Source organism: Hippopotamus amphibius, chromosome 1, assembly GCF_030028045.1.
Source record: "Hippopotamus amphibius kiboko isolate mHipAmp2 chromosome 1, mHipAmp2.hap2, whole genome shotgun sequence".
Taxonomy (NCBI): Eukaryota; Metazoa; Chordata; class Mammalia; order Artiodactyla; family Hippopotamidae; genus Hippopotamus; species Hippopotamus amphibius.
The window spans coordinates 224,598,234-224,615,330 of record NC_080186.1 but is presented as its reverse complement, the minus strand read 5'-3'; the positions used below and the strand labels follow the sequence as shown (position 1 = coordinate 224,615,330).

Sequence of the window (17,097 nt, the reverse complement as noted above, 5' to 3'; positions counted from 1 at the left end):
TTTCAGCCTTATCCAGGTTTTTCAGTGAGTAAGTATGTATCCAGGCCCCATTCATATTAGGGAAGAATATAATCTCTAAAGCAACAGAAATGAAAATAAAGAGGAAGGAAAACAGCACTAGGAGGAATGTTTTAGGTTAGCAGAGATTTCTTGCCCTCAGTTATAAATCTTAACATTAGAGAAAATGCAAGGCACAATATGCAAGGATAATGCAACAGTAAAAAATGTCAGGTTATCAAACTAAGCTTTCATATGTAAGATTTTTTGCAAAAAGTTACAAAGCTTAAGTCATAATGAAAATGCACAGGAGAATTCAAAGAATTTTTTAAAAAGTGTATTCTATAGGGGAAGCTACATACTTAAGGAAAAAGATAAGAGAAATAATTATTAGAGGCAAATAAAAGAAAAAAAATTAGAAAAAAACCCATTAACTTCCAGAAGTGTGAACCAGCCAAGAGCATAAGCTTACCTAGAGGAGTACTCATCTCAAGGGTATGTTACATGAGAAGTGAGCCAGGTGCAACTGATGGCTAGGCTTTTGATTAGCATAGGCTTTTGGGAGCTGTGATGTTCACAGGTGCCCTGCTATGATGCCTGGTGCAACTAATCCCATATGTTTAAGGGTATTCTCCCTTCTCAACATTGAAAATGAATTGAAAGAAGGGGATGATGGGAGAGAATGAATAGGGGAATGCCACAGTCAATGCAATGATAGACCATTGTCTAATCTTACAAATATTTTATTTTTCAAAGACCAAAGAGAAAATTACAGAATAATGAACAAAGCTGATGCGAATCTCTGTTCCTCGTAAACTCAAGTCACTTTTTACAAGGGACTTGTATCATTAAAAATATCACAGTGATCCGTTTTATGTCTAAGTTTGGTGTATACAGGAACCAAATGTAAAAGGACCCTCATAGTTTCAAACAATAGCACAACCTCACACAGAAAATATCTTTTATAGGGATTTTTTTCTTAAAAACTAATTATATAACTATATTTCTTCAAAGGGAAAGAAATGACAATGACTAAAGGGCTTTTAATTATTCAAACTAAAATTTCCATCAGTTATCTTTTACTTAACTCTGAAAGTAACTTTTGGTTGGTAATTCCTAAGTCAAAGGAATGCAAACAATTATAAGATTGGACTTAATGCCATTCATATTTAATTTCAATCAAGTCTGTTTTGAAACTCGAAAAGCAATTGGATTTTGTTTTCCTCTGTTCCATTTTGGGACCCCTCCACTTTGAGTTCCTTTCCAGGGTACAGTGTATGTGTCCTTTATAAGCTGCAATACAAGTGTTAGTCATTATTATTGTTACGGTGTCTGTAAAAGTCAAGTCTCAAAACCCTCATTTGTTTGAAACATTCTGTTAGTTTATTAATGATGTCGACTGACCATTATTAATGATGTTAAATATGTTAGGCATGTTAGAATTAGCAAAGAAATTAAAAGGACATCTGTGAATTTGTAAAGCATTTGCCTCTGTTTTATCTGGTACTTTGAGAGCTGTTCTCTTTCAGTCAGATATTAGTGCTGGCAAAAAGATTACATTATATTTTTCTAATAATTACTTTTCAAAATTGTTATTTTAGAATGGACTTACTGTACTTTTAAGTGCACAATTATGGTTCTGTTGTATCATTCTTGAAAACTATAAAATATGTAACATTAATATAAAATGCTTCCTCAGAAACAATGTAGAAATATCCAGCTTTCTAAAGGGACCAGGTAATCTGCATGACAGATTCATTAAAATAATTTGAAAAGTATATTATTAGTAAATGGAATAGTGTGGGTTATTACATAAACTTGTTAGGTAGTAAATTGCAAAGGAGAATTTGCTATTGGGGGCTCTTTTAAATATATAGTTTCTTTTTTTCTTTTTTCTTTGGCTTTAATCACCCACTAACCTGAAACTGAAATAACAAAGAAGAGGAAGGAAGCATATTCAAGAGGGCACATCAGAAGAAATACCTAATACAGATACGAAGGAGAAATTTACATATCTCTTAAACCCTCTAGGAACTTAATGGAAGTGCAGAAAGAGTCTCCATTTTTAAACTCTGACCATCATCAGGACTCTGAATAAGAAGTTTATGTGTATTTTTCTTCCTCTTATGAAATGACGGTCACCATCGACTGAAAGGAAGTGAAGTGACTAATCTTAACCCAACTTTATTGACACTCGTTTTGCCCTAAATCAAGAGTTTTCAAACTTTCTTGGCTTGATACCAAGCAGGGCCCTCTGGGGCTCCTGGGGACAAAGCTTTTCTGTGTCCCCTATTTCTTTGATTATAGGAGAACAGCCTTCATTCAGCCTCCATGACCTTCCCTGAGTTCCAGGGGGCAGATTCAAGCAGCTGTTAATTAATGAAGGGAGGGAATGCACAAGACCTGGGAGAAACAGGCAAGAGCAGCCTTGGGGCAAGGTCCTGTTTCCTCAGCAACAATACACACCACAATATTTTTGAGCTATTTTGCAGACGTTGAAACCCCCTCCAGGTGGGAGCAGTTAATGATTAATGAGGGTATGCTGCCCACAAGCATGTAGACCCCGGACCAGTTGGACCTGAAGGTTGATGATGCTGACTCCTTCTTACCTCACCACCAACCCATCAGAGGAATGCAAGACTCTCACTGCCTTGATCCTTATGGCCTCCCCCTGACCACGAGCCCCCTCGACTGTAAGCCCTCTCCCTGTTCCCCAGAGAGGGGGGCACCGTTCTTGAGATGCTACCCACTGTGTTCCCCCTTTGCCTGGCAAAGTAATAAAGCTATTCCTTTCTACTCCTCTGAAGCTGTGTCTCTGTATTTCTATTCGGCATCGGTGAACAGAAGCCAGGTTTTTCTCGGTAACAGGTTTTCAGCATCCTTAGTGTTCCAGTACTTTTTTCACAGCCTCCCAGGTAGAAAAAAAAAATCTGTTTCACTTATTAAGTAGTTAGGTCCAAACAACTCAACAGTAATAATTTGTGTGGTGTATGACTCATGTCACTGTGTTTCCATTGAAAATGTACAATATTCTGCAGTGTCTCTGTGAGTCTGTTGTGGTGTCCTGGGGTAATATGGTACAGTGTGAAAAACATGGCCCTAAATCAGGAAAATACAAAATAGTAGTCGGAAACTATGTAAAGCTATGTAAAGCATCTTAAAAATCTCAGAGTAGAAACCAGTTCCAATATGTATAAGAATCCAGGTGAGCCAGGTGAAACCACAAAAAAGTAAAACAAAAAGAATTTGTCCTAGTTAGAAAGAGGAAAAACATAGAATATCTCTTTAAAATTTGTATGCTATTCACACACACACACGCGCGCGCGCGCGCGCGCGCACACACACACACACACACACACACACACAAACATATTAGGCTTAAGATGACATCCAGGGAAGAAAAAGAATAACAAATAAACATCTAAAAATTTAAGCATCAAACACACAATAAAAATTAATTAGGCTATGTAAATATAAAAGAAAAAGTAATGATAACATGCTAAATGTTCAAAGACAATTGATCAGAAACATTCCTGAAACACTTCATTGTATAAGTAAGAAAAATCTGTGCTCTTTGATCTCAAAATTGTCTCTAAAAATAAACGTCTTCCCCTCCCAGTCCTCCATCTAAGCATAGCTTTAGCTTATCTTTTTTCCCTGAGCCACTGAGCAATGAATGTTTAGCAGAGAGATGCCTTTGTCAGTGAAACCTGACCAAATTGGTATGCAATTTTTGTACTTCAACACAAAGAGAAAGAAAGAAAAGCCTAGAGAAAACAATTTGAAGGAAGTAATCAGAAGTGTCAATTGAGCTGATTGTAGGACAAAGACTGTAGATTTAGAGTATAAATGTAAAACTAATACATGAAGATATGGATTTCTGATCTTTCTTTGCACAACTAAAACACCCTTAAGATTTCTTTTGTAACAGAACAGGTACAACAACAGTACAGCATCAACTCTCAGTTAATTGGTTTTGGATGGTTTTAAGTAAGAGGAGGAGTTGGGGGTGGGGATGGGGGTGGAAAGGGAATGGTTTGAATAGTGGGAAATGAGAACACATCCAGAAAGATAGGGGAGGAAATTATCATGCATACTGCTGCATTTTGCAAAAATTCATTCCCTAACAAAAACAACAATTTCCTAAAACAATAAAAGGCCTTCTCTGATTAGAACTATAAGTCACAAAGAGAAAAAAAAAGTTTGTTATCAGTTTTCACAAATGTTGAGTTAAAACAGGGACCTCATATTCTGACTTGTGAGTCTAAATTAAAGTTGGTTAAGTATATAGCCACTTATTAATTTTAGCTCCCTAAGTACCACAAAAATGTGAAATGAGAAGAAAGAGTTTTAGAAAATCTGTTTAGCACAATTTCACTTGATCTTAGCCAAAAGGCCAAGAAATGATATTTAGCATAATTTCAGTCAGTTTTAAGAGCATTAATCAGAGGCTTATAAATGATCCATCAGGTAAAGAAGGAAGCATGTAAATAAATCAAATTACAAAAAAGCACTCTAAAAGCATGTCCACACTAAACAAAATTATGAAATTAATTGGTATTCTACCACTTTTTTCATTCCCTTCTCTAATGTCCCTAGCTACTTTCCCTCCCCAGATACTTATACCTAAATCTCATTAACCTTTGTATTCAACTAGTAGCCAATTAATAACAGAGATGTGAGTTAGTAATGCTCTAAGAGGCACTTGCATCTGAATGTAAATTATTTGAAGACTAAATAAACCTTCAATCAGCCTCAAAGGTAGTACTTCTCAACTGTGGCTATACATTAGAATTATCTAGGGAGCTTTTAAAAAATCTGATGCCCAGGCCATACACCTAGGCAATTAAGTCTGAATCTCTGGGGGGCGGGCCCAAGCGTCAAGTGTTTAAAGTTCCCCAGGTGATTCCAATGTGCAGCCAAAGCTGAGAATCACTTCTTTAGGGAAAGCATTTGAAAAATGAAGTTTCAAGCTAGTAAAGCAGAAATTCTTGAGTGTGGAATATATCATGTTGCTCTATTGATGATGTCAACTGATGAAAAAGCTCTGTTCAAGGCAAAGAACCAATTTTATTATAAGAGAAAATGCTACATTAAAAAAAATCACTAGACTTCTAAGTCGATTTCAGCAAGTTACTTCACTTGAGTTTTATCTGTAAAACAGGAATAACAATAGCAATGCCTATTTCATGGTGCTATTGAGAATGAGTAAATGAAACAGGGCTGTTATGTTTCATTAACTGTAGTTTTATTTGTTATTACATAGCTGAGCTAGAACCATTTACCATTAAAAAGACTAGGTGTAATGTGATTACAACTGCAATATGAATGATTACCTAAAAGATGTGTCAGTTTGTTTTAATAGATGCTTATTTTATGAAATCTAAGTGTCTAGCCCAATGTTTCTTGAAGTATGGTTTCTAAACCAGTATCACCAGCATCACTTGGAAATTTGTTAGAAATGCAAATTCTTGGAGTCTGCCCCAGACCTAACCAAATCAGAAACTGGAGGCAGAACCTAGCAATCTTGTTTGAACAGGCCCTCCAGGTGATTCTGATGCATACTAAAACTTGAAAACCACACATCTAGCGAAACCAGTAAAAAGAGAGTATATATAACTAAAATCAGAAGATGAATATACATTATTTATTATTTAAATCTTTAAAAGTCACAGTGCAAAGGCATATCAGCATATATTACTACTTAAAAAAACTCCTGAAGTATTTTAAAATAGTACAATTCTCACTACCTAGCCAAGTTTTATCAATCTACACATTAATCACGAATACAATAGTAGTACATAAATTTAGGAGTCGGATTAATTATAGAGTATAGAAACAAAACTCTAGTGGGAGTAACAATGGTTCAGAAAATAGTCAAGTTTTAATTTTCTCAGAGGAAAAGTCACTACTGTATCTTAAAAATCACATTTATCCTGAAGACAACACCCCAAAGCATCTCAATGTTCTTATTCAGGCTAAGGAAGTGTGTCATCACTGACTCAGAGAGAAGACCATTTCTTGGACTGAATCACCAGCAATGTTTCCTGAAGTCTTAGATTTGTCATTGGGTCTGCTAAGCAACAGAAAAATAGTCTCAAAACCTTTTATCTTAAAAGATCTCGTAAGAGAAAATATCAACATTGCTCCCAAAGTCAAGCACAAAGGTCTTGCCATTAACAAGACATATGCAGGATAGCATAGGTGAGAACACTGAGGAGCCTTGCGAGATTTCAATAGAAAGTTCTTTGAGATCTTCCGTGTTCTCTTTTTCCATTTTAAAAAGTTTTGGCAGTTTCAAGATAGCTAGCACCACCTGGGAAGGATGAGAGTGGACTATCCCAATTAAGAGCTCACGTTAGTATTCATCCTTAGTTTCTGAGTGAAAACTGAGAAGAAATGACTTTTTCCTGAAAGACTCCTTAACTATAGATGAAGTTCCATTTACCATTACTGAGCAGATGATTCTCTCTTTGATCAAGATTCCTGAGTCCTAAAGGATTTTCCTTCCCTCAATCCTACGCCTCCTATATTTAAAGAACCTGGGCTTAAAAGTGGAGGTATGTGTAGGAAGAATAACTCCAATAATTGATATCTGTACTCTGTATTCTAGGAAATATTTTCAACCTATTCAAAGTAAGCAAAAGAGTATAATCAAAATTATACTATCTTTCCCTGGCAATTGTTTTGCCCCACCTTACAAGAAAAATAGCAATTCTAAACTCTCATTTCCCACACTGGAAAGAATAATACAAATATATAATTAACAAAATAATTAATTCCTTCTGCACATTCACTTATCTATAAGCATTTATTGAGTTCCTAGAATGTTCCAGACATTGTTTTAGATGCAAAATGAGTCTAGAGAGATGCATAGACTTCAGTGATGAGGACGTGGATTCTATGTGTCTAGTGTGCTAGGTTTCAGTTTTTCTGCCAACCAAGACCAGGGGTACTCAAACTTGAGCGAGCATCAGAATCACTTGGAGAATGTGTTAAAGTATAGGTTTTGGGGCCCCACAAAGAAAGATTCTATTCAGTAGGTCTGAGATGGTGCCCCCTAATTAACATTTCTAATAAATTCTCAGGTGACATTGATGCTGCTGGTCTGGGGGACCACACTTTGAGAACCAATTACCAAGAAATGCAGCTCATCACACTATGCCTGACAACTTTCAAGCACTGTACTCTCTTTTCCAAAGAAGGCAATGGCCTTATAAAGAAAGGCTTGTCATCATCACTCACCACTGAGCAGAATTCCAGTTCCCAGAACCACCTCAAATATCTAGGACTGGTGGCTCCAGAAGAAAAGAAAGAAGTATAAAAAACAAAGAGAAAATTGTCTTTCCAGGGTCTTTGCTCCCTCCTTACTTTTCTTTTGTTTTATCTCCTACCACAAGAAATCACTCTTCTATTATTTCTTAATACAAGTGTTGTGGAAAAGAATAACACACATTCAGATTTTTCATACTTCTTTAATAAAATCATAGTTTTTCTTCTACATTCAGTTCTCTTGGCCTCCCCCTCCCCTTTTTGTTGGACTATTTCCTTTCTGAACAAAAGAATCATAGAGGTAGAAGGCACATTGAGAATTCGCTTAATCCCTCCTTGGCCTCAGACAAGACTGTATCTAAACCATCCCCAAATATAGCAATTTTCAGTACAAAGATGAACAGGCACTAAGAATTTCCCATTCAGCATTCTGTCACATACTTGAAGATACTACTAGAATATACTTTCCCTCAGCCTTCTCTTTTCCAAACTAATGAACATTGACATTTAGACTATTTCATTAGATTTCCTAAACTTTAAATTATTTGACTCCTCTTTAATAAGTTTATCCCACCTTACCTCAGGGCCTGAATTACGTATTTACTATAATCATGAAGACTTCTTTTTGGTATGTGAAAAGGGGAAAGTTAATTTATAGATTAAATAAAAAGGAATTTAATTGGAAAAAAGAAACATATATATATATATATATATATATAAATGCCACTATAATATAATGGCATTCACTTGAACAATTAATTTCAATATCCTTTATTTTGTTAAAAGAAATAGTAATGCCCTAGAGTTTTTAAAACTTTATAAATCACCAGCCATTAAAATGGATGGGAGTTAGAGATCTTTTTAAATATGTCACAGATTACACATAACCATGTTTCATGACACTTCACGGAGGAAAACATTATTATTATTCATTTGTTTTTTTTGTATAGTGTTTACTACTTAAGTTAGAGCTGTAGTTTATCCATGATTTAATTCTGTATCAGTCTAAAATTACTGAATGTATTATTGTGATTATTCACTTCTGTGAAAATAATTTCTCTGATTCAAGCTTGGAGAATCAGAAATGTTTAGACATGCAGTGAGTACAGGACAAGATAGGATAAAGTCCATGTAAACCATGTGTTTTTGAGCAGTTTAGAAAGGAAAAATAGGTAATACATTGGAATACGGGGTAAAATGGGATGATTCACTTTAGTTCCATCTCTCCCATTCTAAATATCACTATTCAAAACTTAATCTTTGCTTTCGGAATGGTGAGGTGCTCTAGTCCAGAGTAGGCCTGAGGAATAGGTTTGTCTCCTTGCCTATTGGGACCAAGGTGTACGGTGGAGGCGATGCATTTAGTCTCCAGAGAGAAGGAAGATGCTGCTTGCACAGCACTTCTACTCACCAGTCCATGCAGCAGCAAGGGTGTTGGCTTTGAAGGAAGCCAACTGTCCTGCTCTCCCAGCCAGAGGTAAAGAATTGCATTGGTGGCCACTAGAGGGAGGAGGATTAGGAATAGAGTAAATTGTGGGGAAAAGGCACCCATGAAAAACGCACATGGGACAACCAACACATCACCAACCACCGCCTAGCAGCTACCTCTCTGAGGGACTATCATGGGGTCTGCAAACACCATTAACCCAGAGACCCAGACACCAGTAATTATTGTAGTATCCCAGTATATAGCCCCTTAACTTGGATGACTGCAGAAGGGAGTTTGAATAGAATTGTGGGAAACATACAAGCACACAAACACAAACACACAAGCACACAGACATACATTCTCATCCCCCATTACAAGACGTTGCATCTGTGCCGTCTGATTCTTGCTCATTTTCTTATTTAAAACTCTTGATGTTCTTTACCAAGAATGTGTTCACGAAAAGCAAACAGCCCACCTTCAAGATAGTCTTGGGAGAAGCACCAGCAGAGACACTCATTGTGCCAAGATGTATTTTACCAACAAATCTGTACAAATTACATGAGGTTAAAAACAAACAGAATATAATATAATTAAAGCAAAGTTTCTTTTGCTAAATTACAGCTTGAAGCAAACCTGCAAGAAATGTTTCCAATTAGCTTCTTTAGCAAACACAAAGCATAGCTCAGAATGTTTTGCTTTCCATCCTGCCCTCTGGGTGGGCTGCCTAGTGGGTGTCTTACCTCCAGCACAAGTAGCTGAGCATTCTGACCAAGGCTGATGATTCCATGTAAAGCCAACTTCATTGTCTCCACTGCCCGTCCGAGTGATGGGAACGTTGAACTTATACCTAATTCCCAAATTCTGTTCCTGAAGCAGAACCTGACATTGAAAAAAACTGGTGAAGATAATTAAAATACAATGAGCCTTTATTCAGATATTTATTATTTCTTTTGAAGAAGAAAATGTCATAATGTAAGTCTTCAGGGAAATTTAAGACAACTTTTAGAACACATGTACTTATATTGAAATTTTCTCCTTCCGTTTTCATGGGTAATTTGGAGCTATTTCTCTCATTTGCCTTGTTTGGTTATAAAAATATTATTCCAGCAGGCACTGAAAAGATCAGTCATATGGAAAGAGCACTATGGTCTTAAATTTACACAGACTTTTACACCCTTGGGAATACCATTTTACCTTCCTTTAATTTCACCACTTTAATTTCAGATAATAAAGCCTGCCCCTTCCTACCTCACAGAGCAGATTACAAAGAGTAGAAATGAAGTGGCAAAGGCATATTTACCATGACAATGAGATTTTCTGAGGTGGGACCTAAAGCTTCTAAGGATTCTGGTTCATCAGTTGGTCTCTTATAGTGAAAAGCTGTCCCAGCAACATCAAACTTCCTAGGCCAGTCAATAGTCCAGGCACCATTAATATAGTAATCATCCCCTTCAGATTTTAAAGCTAAAAAAAAATTAAAAAAAAAATCACTGTCTACCTAAAGAAATGAAACTTTATTTATCATAATGTCACTGAATAATAACTGCACTGAAGTGTACAATGAATATCCATTTCTATGTAGAGATGGGGTTCTTGACCATTTTCTTAAGTACAAATTAAAATAGTAATTTTCCACATGAATGTCGAGAAGATATTAAGCATTTAGAATGTTACTGAGAGAAAGGAAAGAAAGGCTTATCTGGAGGAATAAAAATGTGGAACTAGCAAGTGAAATTATGACTAAAGGAATAACTGGGGATGGAGGTGAGGTTAGGGAGCAGACTTTACTGTCCAAATATTAAAACAGTAATTATACAAATATGGGGTGGGAACAACCTGTGGTATGGCACACAGATGGACAGAACAATAGAACAAAATGGACAGTTAAGAAATAAACACAAGTACATATGGGAATTAATATATAAAAAAGGAAGCATCCTAAATTAGTAAAGGAAAGATAACAAGAAATGGAAGTAAGACAAAAGACTAGGTTTTTGGCCAAAAAAAAAAAAAAAAAAATGCTGAATTTGTTTCATTCTTTATATAAGAATAGATACCACAATTCCATTCCTAGGTATATATCCAAAAGAAATGAAAATAGGTACTCAAACAAATATTTGTACACACATGTTCATAGTAGCATTATCCCCAATATCCAAAGGTAGAAACAACCCAAATGTCCATCAACGGATGACCGGATAAACAGACTGGGGTGTACACAATACAAGGAATAAAATTCATCCATAAAAAATGAATGAAATACTGTACATGCTTCAATGAGTGTGAAACTAAAAAAAAAAAAAAAAAAAAAAAATTACACTGAGTGAAAGAGGCTAGACAGAAAAGGCTAGACATATTTTATGCTTCTATTCATGAGAAATATCTAGAATAGGTAAACCTATAGTGACAAAAAGCAAATTGGTGGTTGCCAGGGGCTGGGGAATGGGAAATAACTGCTTAATGGACACAGGGTTCCTTTTGGGGTGATGAAAATATTTTAGAATGTACTAAATGCCACTATGTTGTTCACTTTAAAATGTTTGAGGTCTATGTTGTTTGAATCTTACCTTAATAAAAACAAAGTTTAAAAAAATGAGAGAGAAAAGAATAAATGCCAGATGGGTAAATATTTAAATGTAAACACAGTTAAATCATAAAACGCTAGGGGAAAATGTGGGAGTACTTTTAAAAAAATAATATTGGGGTATTGAAAAGCCTTTCTAAGCTTGACCAAAACCTCAGAAAGTATAAAAAAAAAGATTAATTTTAAAATAATTTTTATTTTAATTTTTGCACAATTTTAAAACCTCTATAGGAAAAAACATATAAAAAACTTCAAAAATATGTGACAGAAAAAGGGTTATTAGCACTACTATACAAAAACTTCTATAAATAAATGAGTAATAATTTTGATAATGATTACCATGCTTTGACAGTGACAAATGTCAGTTTAACTTTTTTGTTAGTATGCTAGCTTCTTCAAAAACTTTATCAGGCCAGATAAACAAGCAGCCTCAAAGGACTAAAAGGGTCATGGTACAGAGTCTCTGACTCTGGATGGACCTCTACCACTTGTCCTTAAGAGTATAGACCATTTTCATTCCCCCACCCCCATCTGCCTGGCAAATATATCTCTAGTTTCTTGACTTCAGATATGTTATAAAATTTATTCGATTGTCAAAAATAAATCTAATTAATCTTTTGAGATAAAAACAGTTTTAAGGATCGTTTAGTCTTAAGTTTGTCTTATATTTAAAATTTTTTATTTTCAACTTTCACAGTGGTTCTCTGTCTCATTTGAAACATCAAAATTACTTAGATTATATAAGGACATTTGAGCCTGTACAATATGAAATAGTAAAAACAAAAATAAAAACAAAACCTCTAGCAGATTTGAATTCTCCTTCAATTTAGGCTCTCACTTTCCATTTTCCTATCTACTCAGTTAAGGAATCCTAACTCACCTTTGCTGGTACCATAATGGTAGTTCAGAAAAACACCAAACATTTAAGAGGGAATGAATAAGAATTTGCGAAGGGAGGAGGATGTGGCTTTATGGACAGAGAATTATCAAAGAGAAAACATCTGATGTTAGAAATCTTATTACTGTTTTGATTCTTGCTGATGCAGAAAAGAATCTAAAATTATGGAGTAAAAATAAAGCAGTCTTCTTAAATAAAGGAAAGAAGAGCTTGGTGATACTGGTATTCTATCCAAAGATGCATTCTAGATATAATCTTATTTTTTAAAGATTTAAGGAAAAATAGATGATATTTTAAGGGGAATAAGAACTCATCCAGATTTCATAAGGGTCTCTGCAGAGTCTAAATCTGTCTCAAGGGATCAAACATCAAATAAAAAGAATTTCCACTTCTTTACATGGGAAAATAACTGGGGTTGGACTTGCCCCCCCCCCCCAATTATAAACAACTAGAAAACTCACAAAATATATTAATCAGCTGTTTTTAGACACTGACCAGGACTGTGACACATACAAAAAGGAATATAAGGTGAGTCATATAATCTCCCTAGCTTTCTGCCTGGAGGCATTTTCTGTCAGTGTAGACTAGGAGAACCCAAGCAGAGGATGGTGGTCTCACCAAGTTAGGAGACAGAGATCAGAAACCAAGAAGGCTAAGACAGGTGGAATTTGCAGAACCAGAGAATTAGAGTAAAAGGAGGGAATCTGTTGCTGAATAGTAACCCATGTATGCATAGGATAAAATTCCATGAAGCCAGCCCCATCCCCCAGCCCCCCGCAAAAAAGCGACTAGATAATCATAAGCAGAAAAATTTCTAGAGAAAGAATTCAGAGAATTTCAACCACTAGGGCATTCAGAGGGCTGAGCAACTTTAGAATAAAGGCTACCCTGGACTCACCTAAACAAAACCCAAAACAAGCCTCAAAAAGATCAAGCTCATCAACAAGTTACTTAACACTCTTTAAAGTAAAAACAACAACAAATTCCAGACTCTCAATAAAAAAATATTCACAATGTACAACATCCAATGAAAAATTACTACAATTGGAAAGAAGGGGGAAGATATGGTCCAAACCAAGAAGAAAGCCAAGTAAAAGCAACAGACTCAGAAATGTCAGAAATTATGGAATTAGCAGAAAATAACTTTCAAACAGCTATTATAAATACATTCAAGATTTTAAAGGAAAACAAATATAATGAGAAAAAACCGGAAGATATATATAGATGGATGCTCAGATCTACACAAAGAAAGTATGCCAGATATTGTAAATATGTAGGTAAATAGAAAATAATTTTTCTTACTTTTAAATTTTTTAAAAAGATAACTGACTCTTTAAAACAAAAGTAATAACAATGTATTGTGGGGTTTATAACATATGAAGAAATAAAATGTGTTTTTAAAAAATAGCACAAAGGATGCAAGAAGACAATGGAAGTAAATTGTTATAAGGGTCTCTCATTATACATAAATGGTATAATATTATTTGAAAGTATATTGTGATAAATTAAATATGCATTCTGTAAACTCTAGAGCAACCACTAATTAAATAGAACAAAGAAATATAGCTAATAAGCCATTAGTAGAGTTCAAATGGAATACTATAAAACAATCGATAAACCTAAAAGAAGATATAAAAGAGAATAAAGGGAAAAATACATGGAACAAATAGAAAAATAGCACAATGGTAGACTTAAACCCAATGATTTTAATAATTACATTAAATATAAATGATCCAGACAAGGGGCTGGCAAACAATGGCCCACCACCTGTTACGTGAATAAAGTTTATTGTAACACACTCATACTCATTTATTTATGTATTATCTGTATCTGCTTTCACACTACAATAGCAGAACTGAATAGCTGAGATAGAGACTTCATGTCTTTTATAGCTGAAAAAATTTACCACCTGGCCCTTTACAGAAAAAGTTTGTCAAGCTCCTCATTTAGAAATTGCAATAGAAAAAGAAAGAATGTTAGACACAATAAGAAATCAGAATCAAACTACATGTTGTCTAAAAGAAACATAAAGTTTAGAAACACCCACATGTGAAAAGTGGATGGATGGAAAAGAATTTACTATGCAAGCACTAATCAGAAGAAATCTGGGTGGCTAGATTAGTATCAGTCAAAATGGACATGGGTCAAAGAATACCATCAGAAATAAAGAGGAACATATTATAATTATAAAATGCTCAATACATCAAGAAAATCTAACAATCTTAAATGTCTATATACCTAATAATACATCCTTCTCAATTGCACATGGAACACTCACTAAGATAGACCATATTCTGGGCCATAAAAACAAACCTCAACAAAAGAACCAAAATCATACAAAGTACCTTATCTGTCCATACTAGAATTAAACTAAAAATCAGCAATAACATCTGGAAACCCCCCAAATATCTGGAAATTGAATAATACCTTCTAAGGCATGAGTCATATGGTAAATAAGAAAATATTTTAAATTGAGTGTTAATGAAAAAACAACATCAAAATATATGGGATGAAGTTAAAGCAGTACTTAGAGTGAAATTTATAGTGAAAAGTGCTTATTTTAGAGTAGAAAAAAGATTTTAAAAATCAATAATCTAAGTTTCTATCTTGAGAAGCTAGAAAAATAACAAATTAAACCAAAGTGAATAGCAAAAAGGAAATAATAAAGAGAAGAGTGGGAATCAGTGTAATGGAAAATGACAAAATAATAGAAAAGTCATTTAAACCAAAAGCTTGTTCTTTGAAAAGATCAACAAAATTAATAAATCCCTCAGTAGAAGGATCAAGAAAAAGAAGGCACAAATCATCAATGTGAGGAGTGAGAGAAGAGCCATCACTACAGATCCTACAGGCATTCAAAAAGGGTAATAAGAGAATATTATGCACAACATTATGTCAATAAATTCAACAACTTTATAGCTGTTACAGAAACTGAATTTTTCATTAAAAACTTCCCACAAAGACGACTCCAGCCCAGATGGCTTCACAGTTGAATTCTATCAAACATTAAGAAATAATACCAATTTTACCCAGACTTTTTCAGAAAATAGAAAAAGGAATATTTCCAAACCAACCTTATGAGGATAGGTTTATCCTAATATAAAAACCAACAAAGATGGTATAAGAAAAGACTACAGACCAATATGCCACATGAACATAGATGTAAATATTCTTAACAGAATATTAGTAAATCAATTGCAGCAATATATAAGAAGGATAATAAATTTATGACAAAGTGATTTTTATCCCAAGAATACTAGATGAACATTTGAAAACCAATCAATGCATTTACTATTTAACAGGGAAAAGGAGGGAAAAAATAACACATGATCATGCAATAAACTTCAAAACCTATTCATGAAGAAAACTCCTCAACACTAAAAACAGAAGGGAACTTCCTGAGTCTGACAAAGGTCATCTGCATAAATCTTCTAGCTAACATTATATTTAGTGGTTAAAAAAAAGAAACTGAATTCTTTCCCCTTAAGTAACAATGAAAGGATGTCCAGTCTCCTCCCTTCTATTCAACATTGTACTAAAGGCAAGAAAAAAGATATAAAAAACATAAGTATTGGAAAGATATAAGTAAAACTACTTTTGTTAAAGGATGACATAATACTCTATGTTGAAAATCCAAAGAAATCTACAAAACTACTAATAGAACTAATACATGAGTATAACCAGGTCACAGGACATGAGGTCAATACAAAAATAAATCAATTGTATTGCTATATAACAACTGACAATTCAAATATCAATATTATTTACAAAACATCAAAAAGCATGAAATATTCAGTGATAGATTTTTTAAAAATATATGTGTACAAGATGTATACACTGAAAAATAAGCATTACTGAACAAATGTAAAGACAAATAAATATACAGGTAAGTCTTTTCATGTACTGGAAGATGATATTTTTAAGATGTCAATTCTCCCCAAATTGATCTATAGATTCCAAATAATCTCTTTTTGCAGAAATTGACAAGTTGATTCTAAAATGTATATAGAAATATAAGGGACCTAGAAAAGCAAAAATAATTTTGAGAAAGAAGAACAAATTTGAGGACCTAATGCTTCCTATTTTCAAGACCTAATGGAAATCTCTATTAATCACCACAGTGTGGTTTTGGTTTAAGGATAGACATACGGATCAATGGGAGGGAACAGAAATAGATCCATACATTCATGTGCAACTGATCTCTAACAAAAATGTCAGGGTAATTCAGCGGGGGAAATAACAGTCTTGAACAAATAGTGCTATAGTAATTGGATATCCATGTGAAAATAACTGAACGTCAATCCTCACTTTACACCTTACATAAAAATTCAAAATGGACAATATATATAAATGTAAAAGCTAAACCCATAATTTCTTTCGGACACACTGAAGACAATCTTTGCAACCTTGGGGTAGGCAAAATTTCTAAGATAGGATGTGAAAGCCCAATTCATAAAAAAAAATTGATACATTAGATTTCATCAAAATTAAAAGACACTGTTAACAGCAGCAATAAACAAGCCATAGACTGGAAGAAAATATCTGTAAGATATATATTTGAACAAAGACATAACTAGAATATATAAAAAATTCAGTTTTATAAAAAGAAAAAAAAATTTTAAATAGATGAAAGATTTATTTAGACACTTTACAAAAAAAAATATCTATATGGGTAAAGTTAAAAAGACTAACAATACCAAGTAGTGACAGGATGTAGAGCAACTAGAACTCTTTTATATTACTGGTGGGAATATAAATGATACAATCACGTTGGAAAACAGTTAATTTAATTGATATCTTATAAAGTTAAACATGCACTTATCGCACAACTCAGTGATTTCACCCCTAGGCTTTTTATCCAGGAGAAATGAAAACATATTTCTATACAAAGCTTGTCTATGAATGTTTAAAGAAGCT

The 17,097-nt window shown here is 34.1% G+C and overlaps 1 protein-coding gene and 1 pseudogene across 4 annotated transcripts in view; both read right to left on the bottom strand.

Annotated features, from left to right (window-relative positions):
• ADAMTS6 (ADAM metallopeptidase with thrombospondin type 1 motif 6) overlaps positions 1 to 17,097 on the bottom strand; it is a 277,799-nt gene that overhangs the window by 39,935 nt on the left and 220,767 nt on the right. For 3 of the 4 annotated variants that reach the window (XM_057742536.1, XM_057742554.1, XM_057742545.1), the window contains 2 exons: positions 9,999 to 10,162; positions 9,439 to 9,577 (listed from right to left, as the gene is read on the bottom strand). In XM_057742536.1, the coding sequence (XP_057598519.1) occupies positions 9,439 to 9,577; positions 9,999 to 10,162 (303 nt within the window). Of the gene's footprint in view, positions 1 to 8,680; positions 8,770 to 9,438; positions 9,578 to 9,998; positions 10,163 to 17,097 lie in introns of all 4 variants that reach the window. The other variant, XR_009054769.1, reaches the window with a different exon arrangement.
• LOC130842213 (U2 spliceosomal RNA) lies at positions 4,257 to 4,405 on the bottom strand (annotated as a pseudogene).